This window comes from Vitis riparia, chromosome 3, assembly GCF_004353265.1.
Source record: "Vitis riparia cultivar Riparia Gloire de Montpellier isolate 1030 chromosome 3, EGFV_Vit.rip_1.0, whole genome shotgun sequence".
Taxonomy (NCBI): domain Eukaryota; kingdom Viridiplantae; phylum Streptophyta; class Magnoliopsida; order Vitales; family Vitaceae; genus Vitis; species Vitis riparia.
Window position 1 is genome coordinate 14,914,590 of NC_048433.1, and position 9,361 is coordinate 14,923,950.

At 34.6% G+C, this 9,361-nt stretch overlaps 1 protein-coding gene across 1 annotated transcript; it reads right to left on the bottom strand.

Moving 5' to 3' along the window:
- Window positions 1-3,925: 3,925 nt before the first annotated feature.
- On the bottom strand, window positions 3,926-8,344 carry LOC117909739 (fructose-1,6-bisphosphatase, chloroplastic-like). Its single transcript, XM_034823803.1, is given in 4 exon segments — window positions 3,926-4,310; window positions 4,313-4,552; window positions 6,201-6,597; window positions 7,741-8,344. Coding segments are annotated over 4 exon segments (1,197 nt in total). The 5' UTR covers window positions 8,143-8,344; the 3' UTR covers window positions 3,926-4,152.
- Between the last annotated feature and the right edge of the window lie 1,017 nt (window positions 8,345-9,361).

Below are 9,361 nucleotides of genomic sequence, written 5' to 3' on the forward strand. Positions count from 1 at the left end.
ATAGGATCGGTAATGTCGTTGTCTTGTTTAGTTGTCATGATAGATTGAACTCGGTCCAATTGATCATAACAACTCAGTTTTGTCTTCAGTGTAGATCATACCTATACAATCAATCACGTCATTGTCCTGACTAGTTTTGGAAATAGACTACATCCAATTTGATCAGTCATGGTAGTTCAATATTGTTTTCGGTATAGACCGCACCTATATGATTGGTCACATCATTGTCTTGACTTGTTTTCATCACATACCACACCCTATCAAATAGGTCCCGATAGTTTAGTTTCATTTTTAACGCAGACCACACCAGTCCATTTGATCATGTCATTGTCCTATTTGGTTTTTGTCATAAACCACACTCAGTAGTTCGGTCATGACCACTTAGTTTCATTTTCGATGTAGACTACACCAGTACGATCAATAACATCATTGTCCTATCTGGTTTTCATCACAGATTGTACCCGATTAGATAGGTCCTGATAGTTAGTTTCAGTTTCGGCGTAGACCACACTTATATGATCAATAGTGTCGTTGTCTTTTCTGGTTTTCATCATAGACTGGACACGGTTCGATCGATCATGGTATCTTAGTTTCATTTTTGGTGTAGACCTCATTTGTACAATTAGTCATGTAGTTGTCCTTTGTGGTTTTCATTACAGTTGACACTCGATTCAATCGGTCACAAAAACTTAATTTTGTTTTTCGGTATAGACCACACCTATAAGATCGATCACATTGTTGTCCTATCTAGTTTTCATCATAGACCGCAATTGGTTAGATAGATCCCAACAGTTCAATTTTGAGGTAGACCAGACCTATATATTGGTCACATCATAGTTCTGTCTAGTTTTCGTCATTGATTGCGCCTAATCCAATGAGACATGGTAGCTTAGTTTCATTTTCGGCGTAGACCACACCTGTATGATCAGTCACATTGTTGTCCTGTCTTATTTTCATCAAAAACCACAAACAATCAGATAGGTCTCGATAGTTCAAATTCAGTTTCGACGTAAACCAGACCTATATGATTGGTCACATCATTATCCTATCTAGTTTTCGTCATAGATGGCACTTGTTCTAATTGGTCACCACAACTCAGTTTCATTTTCAACATAGACCGCACTTGTATGATCAGTCACATTATTGTCCTATTTGTTTTTCGTCATAGACTGCACAACTTCGGATAGGTCCCAACAATTGAGTTTCAATTTCGGTGTAGACTAGACCTATACGATTGATCACGTCATTGTCTTATCTGGATTTTGTCATAGACCGAACCCAGTTCGATAGGTCACGGTAGTTCAGTTTCATTTTTGGCATAGAATGCACTCACGTAGTTGTCTTATATGGTTTTTATCACAAACGAGATGTGATTCGATCAATCACGACAATCCAATATTGTTTTCAACGTAGACCGCACCTGTTTATTCGATCATGTCATTGTCTTGTCTGGTTTTCATCACAGACCATACTCAATTGGTCGATCACAATCGCTTAGTTTCATTTTTAGTGTAGACCGCACTTGTACCATTAGTCACATCGTTGTCCTATTGGTTTTCCTCATAGACTGCACACGGTCAGACAGGTCTTGACAATTCAAGTTGATTTTGGCTTAGACCAAACCTATACGATTGGTCACGTCGTTGTCCTATCTAGTTTTCATCACAAATCGTACCCGATCTAATCGGTCATGACAAATTAGTTTCGTTTTCGGCATAGACCATATTTATACGATTAGTCACGTAGTTTTTCTATCTGGTTTTCGTCACAGGAAGTTCAGTATTGTTTTCACATAGACTACACCTATATGATCGATCACGTTGTTGTCTTATTTGGTTTTCGTAAAAAAATGACACTCAGTCTGATCAGTCATGAAAACTTAGTTTCGTTTTTTGTGCAAACCGCACTTGTACAATTGGTCACATCATTCTCTTGTCTGGTTTTCATCACTGAATGCACCCAATCAGATAGGTCCTAACAATTTAGTTTCAATTTCGACGTAGACCAAACCTATACGATTAGCCATGTCGTTATTTTGTCTAACTTTCATCATAGATTGAACCCGGTTCAATCGGTCATGGCAGCTCAGTTTCTTTTTTGGCGTAGACCGCATCTGTACCATTAGTCACATAGTTGTCCTACCTGGTTTTTGTCACAGTCAACACCCCATCCAATCGATCATGAAAGTTTAGTATCATTTTTAATGTAGACCTCACCTATACAATTAGTTACGTCATTGCCATGTCTTGTTTTTATCACTGATGACACCCAGTCCAATCAATCACAATAGTTCAATGTCGTTTTTGGTGTAGAACACACTTGTACAATTAGTCATATCATTGTCCTATCTAGTTTTCATCACAAAGCGCACCCGATCAAATAGGTCCCAAAAGTTCAATTTCGATTTTAGCATAGACTAGACCTAAGATTGGCCACGTTGTTATCTTGTTTAGTTTTCTTTAGGGACAAAACACTTTCCATAGAAACATTATCATTCTTAAGTTTAGCAAGTAAATGCTCAACTCCAATTGCTTCATCTTCCAAAGCAAGAACAAAAGATTTTTGTCTTCATTAACCCTTTGGCATGAACTTGAATTGGATCAATTTTTCCAATGAGTACATCCAGTTCTGTTGTCCACACATGGTTGTCTGAACGACATAAGATACTGTACATGATAGATCCCATAGGCCAAACATGGGTTCGTTTCCTACTATGAGAAGTTGCTCACCAAACGAACACTGTTTCAATAACTGCAATCTAACATGAATAGTATTGGATCAAGATTTCTTTTAAATCTCATTTTCTGCAGTATCCAACTCGACTTGGAGTTTTGAGAATAGAGACCTCACTCTAGTTAAATCCATTTTGAATGTTAAACTCTTTCACCCTTATTTTGATAATCTCCTTAATAAGGAGTCGATATTGCATCTATTAGAGCCCCAGCTTGAAAATCTACCTTACCCTTTTACATGCATGCTTAGGAGTGACTTAGGAATCCATGCTCCTTCCAGGGATTTGACGATAGAAATTGAGAAGTAGAGAGCTTCAATTATGTCGAAAAAGAATATAAAACCAATTTCCAAGGAGACATTTTAATGCCAGCACAACACAGAAATTGGAGACATTAGGCCCATGGTGACTGGCATTACAATTATACTTTCCAAACTGGATGCATTACTGTGGACCCGTATTTCTCATGTGCATCCCCACTCGTCAGCTAGACTCACTTTTGAATGGTGAAAAATTAGATTGGGAAAGGTAACTTATTTTATTTTATTTTATTTTAAAAAATGGAAAATAAAATAAGAAAGAAAGCCCTAATATGACTCCAAAGTTGTGGATTAGGATTCAAAACCCTACATTTACTTTGATGATTTACTATATGATGTGTGGTTGTTATAAGGGATAATTTCACTCATCTTCCTTAAGGTTTTAACTAAATACAACTATCCCTTTATTGGTTTGAAAATTCATTAAATACCACCCTTATTTTAAGTTATAGAGGTGAGTGAAAATATCAAATGAAAGTATAAGATATATGATAAAATTTCAAATCAATGGAGTAAAGTGTATTTAGTCAAAACATCAAAAGAGGTCAATGAAATTAACCCTTGTTATAAATTGCTTAAAATTCATGCAATCAATATTTAAATTGAAAGAAGAGAAATGGGCTCAATCTACATTTAAATCAAAGAAATTGAATTTGAAGAAGATTTATACAAGATGCATCATTATCGTGTTGGGGTGAGTAGATGATTATTTACTATAAATTCTGATGCCCATGATGGCTGAGCAGGGCCTGTAGGGAAATGGGAATGAAGGCGCCTGCTTCAAGTCCAAGAGAGGGGGGAGGAGGCCTCAAGCCATTTTACTATGTAAAATATGAAATAGTTTTCCAGATTGGAATGCAAGAGGGCTTGATGATCATAGCAAAATGCAAGCTTTTTAACAAGTATTCAACAATTTTAACTTATTAACAGTAACACCACAGTTACACATTTTCCATCAAACACAACAATATATTACACAACCATTTGGATTTGGGCTGAAGTAAGATATCTGGATTTGTAATGTAAAATCTGAATACACAACCTACTGAGTACTGACAAGAAGCAATCCTTGGTTAATTCATAAGCCCACAAATGTCATAATCAGACTTCATAACCAGGATTTACTTTCTGTTGCACATCCCCATAACTCTCCAACTCTTCAATGTCCTCTGGACTTCCCAAAAACAGAGGAAGCCTTTGATGCAGCTTGACCGGTTGGATTGAAAGGATTCTAATTTTACCATCAGAACCCCTGCCCCAGCCTGCTCCACCAGAAAACTAAGAGGATTCGCCTCATAAACCAGACGAAGATGGCTCCTTGGATTCATTGCCACTCCCCCATACATTAGAGTCCTGTGAAAATCAGCGACTAGAGAACATATATAACGAGCTGAGTACTTCTTGGGATATTTGCCTTTGCCTTGTCTTACAGTGTCAATATATTGTCTTAAACCTTGAGGCCAGTCAAAATATCGTGCATCATTTACAGAATAGATTTGCCCTGACAAAACAGATGCCATCATCATAAACAGGAGCTAAAAGAAACAAAAAAAGAAAAAAAAAAATTCCAACTTGTCATCACATGATTACCAATTTGATGGAATTAGCTAAGATGGTTCTTATTACTATCTATACAGTACTTTTATTGTATTCACAAAAAGTCTGTAGTTGTCTAATTTTCAAATGTAAGTACATATTGCCCTGAAATTTTGTGAAATTGAGAACCAGCACCAAAAATTTCTATAACAATTAAGGAGATGAAGCCTTAAGAGTTAATGGGTTGTAAGAAATATGCCATGCAACTGTTGGGCCTAAGGTTTTCAATATCTCATTTGAAAACCAACTATTGGGCACAAGACTTGGTGAGGGTGTGGCCATAACAAGGACCAGCACTAAAAAGTCCTATAACTATAAGGACATAAACTCACCAGTCAATGGGTTACACCACAGCAATATACCAAACTGTTGGACCCAAGGCTTTAGCCATCTCATCTGAAAACTGAGTGTTGAGCACAAGGTTGTGTTAGCAAGAGTGTGATCTTACTATATCAATTGGCTGTCAGAGGCATTCTTTAAGGTTGCACTCAGCTTATAGCATGGCCTAACCAACAGAGTCATTTCTGGAGCCATCATTTCTTAGAATGAGGCGTCTTTACATGCTTATTGCCTAGCAATCCCTCCCCTGACATGATATTGTCGCTAACTCATAAGCTAGCTCTAATATTGCCTATTGCATGAAAGGTTTTAATCAACTCATCTGTAAACTAATTGGCTATCAATAAGAGTGCCTATACCCTTTTATGAAAATCAAGGTCATACTCATCCCAGTTTAACCATCCTAAGGCTTGACCATCTCAAGACTTAAGAGATAGGGCTTAATCATCCCACAACGCACCCATCTCAGTGCACACCATACTGAGACTAATTGTGGACCTAACCATCCTGAAGCATTACCATTCCAAATCTAATAGACAGGGTTACATACACCCAGTCGAAATCTTGCCATCCCAAGGCAATAGGACCCAATCATCCTGAGGTCATTTCCTCAACCATTATTTCTTGTAGAGCAACATTGCTGGACATCTAACAGCAACTGATGTAATTGAATCAATTCATATAATATGCTTTCGTCCCTTAATAATTTTTGAATTATAGCAACTTGTCCCTTTTTTGCTAATATCATTCCAAACCTCTCCTCCCTGTCAAGCTTAGACCAAGAAGGTATCACATCACCAAAGTTGTATTTCAAAACAACTTTTTGCCATTTTTTTTGCTTAATTTTACAGGCTTGATAAATAAAACAAAAACTCAAAAAAAGAAAAAAAAAAGAAATGAAAAAACACTACAATACCCTTATTTTTCTAATTCTAGAAACAACAGAGATAAGATAAACAATAGTCCTTTAAATCTGTTTAATAAGGCCGAAAATATCATTTTGAGATAGACTGTACTGATGTTAGTACTTTTTTTTTTCAGAAAGGTCTCTCTAATCACAAAAAAACAAGGGCAAATAAGTGAAATTCATCGATTTATCGAGAGACAAAAATATTATGATATAAAGTTTTTAATTTGGTTATGGAAGTTGTTACCAAGCAACGTGCATGTCAAGTTGTTTAGTATGTCTAGTTATAAAAGGCTCGATGCAATACCTCGTGGAGGAATTTTAATGTTTGGATGTGTGAGAATAAAGTCTCCTGTTGAATGATCAAGGGTGAATGCATGAGTCCCTGAACCAAAACTGGTGCATAGTATTGTGGCCGATGAATAGAGAACATAGACAGCAGCTACAAGCTTCAATCCACTCTGAAGTGAATTAAGCATTGTCTTCTCTTCCTTGGGCAAATGATCTAGTTCAACAAGGCGGTTATAGATCCCAAAAATTGTTCCAGTAGGAATAGATGCATCAATATTTCGGGAACCATCAAGAGGATCTGTGACCACCACAAATGGGCCATCATCACTTATCCAAACCGGAAAATCATCTTCTTCTGAAGCCATGACTGCTACTTTTCCAGAGTTCCGGAGAGATGATAAAATGATTTCATTCTGCATAACAAAATATTTTGCCCATTACAGACCCCACATAAAATCATCACCTGGGTACATGGAAGGTACATCAGTGTTGCAAACCAAAAATCCATTTACAACATATTTGAGACCATTCCACTATGATGCTATTCAAGCTATTTACTCCTTGAAGGACTGTTTTTCATGAATTTACCATCCTGATTTGTAATTTTCTACAAGTTTATAAGGCTGAGAGGAAGTAACACCACTTGTTCTATAACTTTAAATATCTTACTCATAAAGCATATTTTCTATGAAAACAAGAAACTTGAACCTCTTTATTCATCATCATCATCATCATCATCATCATCATCATTATTATTATTACTATTATTATTATTATTATTATTTTGGATTTGAAACCGAAACTCTTGCAAGGACCCATTCTTAAGCATGAAATGCTAATAGGCTATGTTTGTTTCCGAAAAATTTGAAGGAAAATACAAGAAAAAGAAAACATAAAGGAAAGGTAGACGGAAAAAAAGGTAAAGAAAATCATAAATGGATATAAAGTCAATAAATTATTTTGATATGCTACTTCAAACTCATTTCACTTATTTTAGCTCTTATATAAAAAAATTAAATAATTTGAAAATACATAAGTTTTTAACTAATTTTAATCATATTTGAATTTCTAAAGAAAATTATTTTTCTTAACATGTTTTTTCTTTCCTTTGTGTTTTCCTGATACCAAACATAGCAATAGTGGTATGTGGCTAGTAGTGCTTATACCTGCTATAAATCGCCACATCACATGATTCTCCCAGGATTGGCAGTGGACTCCATATTTGATTTTTATACAGCTATAGAGTCTCTGAAAAACATGAAGAACCTTGACACAAATGTCAGGCCTTTCCGATCCAATTGGGATACCCACTATCCTAAAATTTTCCCATGGAAACTCACTTTAAATCTTTCAATAATAAAACATTTGAAGCATTCCATATTATATCGTCTCCTCTCTTCCAAATTCAAAGATTAGACATGTCAATTACTCAATCACCAAATATTGAAACCATTATATGCCCACAAGGATTAACTAAAACAAAAACAAGGTGAGCAACCCACAAGAATGACAAACATCAACTGCAATACCACATGGAAGTGAAGGAGTAAACGCACCGAAACAATATCGAGGGGCTTTGGGGCGTCTCTATCGGAGCCACCCGCGCCCCCACCACCTCCCAAACCCGAATGCTTCCCCAGAGTTGAATTGAAAGGAGAGGCCACAAGAGCTGCAATTCTCTTGCAAGCATACTGTATATGATGAAACAACACCACCAACTCATCTCCCACGTCAACCCCTCTCTTCCCCACAAACTCCATTAGTGTACCTACTCCATCATCACCACCTGAAGACGATCTTACACCACCTACTTCTGAGCTGACTCCAATTCTCGAAAATGAAGCCATTCTTTGCTGAAGAAGAACTGTTCTGGAAAAAAGTCTTCTGCTTGGCGTGAAAATATGGAGTTTTGGCGGGAAAATTGAAGTTGAGTATAATGGTATAACGGGTGAGTGCATGTTGGAGTTGGATTAGAATGGGGATTTGGAGGTGGAGCTGATTCGGGATTTCATTTGTGATGTTTGGGAAGTGGGCAAGCGAGAGAAAATGAAAGAAATTTGGGGCTTTCTACTGTGTGGGGACTAGGGCTTCTTGGTTTGGATTGCGGATTGTGGATTGTGGATTGTGGATTGTGGTGACAGTGAGGGTGGAATAACGGATAAAATCAGGGGAGAATGGTGTTTTGGCCAACAACGCCCAAAAATTAACATTTAATGTATATTTAAGCCAAGACCAAAATAAACTATAAAAATTACGACGAAGTACATTTTTTTCATTAATTTCTAAAATACCCTTAACCTTTATATAGGTACAAGTGAGTGTGAATTTTAATTTTTTTATGTTTTTTTTCCCTTTTCTATTCTTTATTAAGTATTACTCATTTTTAATTTTTTTTTTTATTTTTCTTCCGATCTATATTTTTATTTTATGTCAAATAAAAAGTAATAATATTTTTTTGTTTTTCATTTTTAAAGATATGAAATCTTTTTGCTCTTATCATAAGCAATGATAAAAATTTTGAAATTTTTTATCCAAATATTTTTTATATTTTTGTATTTGTCTTTTAGTTTAATTTTTATTTTTTATTTTAAATTTATATTACCCTTTCATTTATATTTTCTCTTATTTTTAATTATTTTTTATATTTCTACATTAACCATATTTTAAAATTTTTTTAATTTGACTATCACTTCACTTTATTTTATGTATATATATATATATATATATATATATATATATATCCTTTTAGCTTTTTAATTTTTAATGTTTTTATTTTAAAATTTTTAAAAAGATAAATTTATTGAAAAAAAATAACTAAGATATGAAGTTCTAATATTATATTAATAATTTTTCTTATCTAGATAGACTAATGCAAAATATTTTGACTCACAACAAGAAAATTGTCAATACAATTTTTTAGTTAAACTTTAGAAATTAAATTTCAAATAAAATATTTATATAAAATGATTGAAAGTAGTATTTAATTTTTTTTTATTGACTCTCAAACTTATCTAATTTTTTACTTGAAAAGTAATAGAACATGTTTACCAAAAAAAAAAAAAATCGTTTTTCATTTTTTAAATAAATGAGTATAAATATATTAAAAGAATTAATCTTAGTAAAATTTTTTATAAATATGATTATAATTTTTAATATAGATTCATTTGGATAAAATTT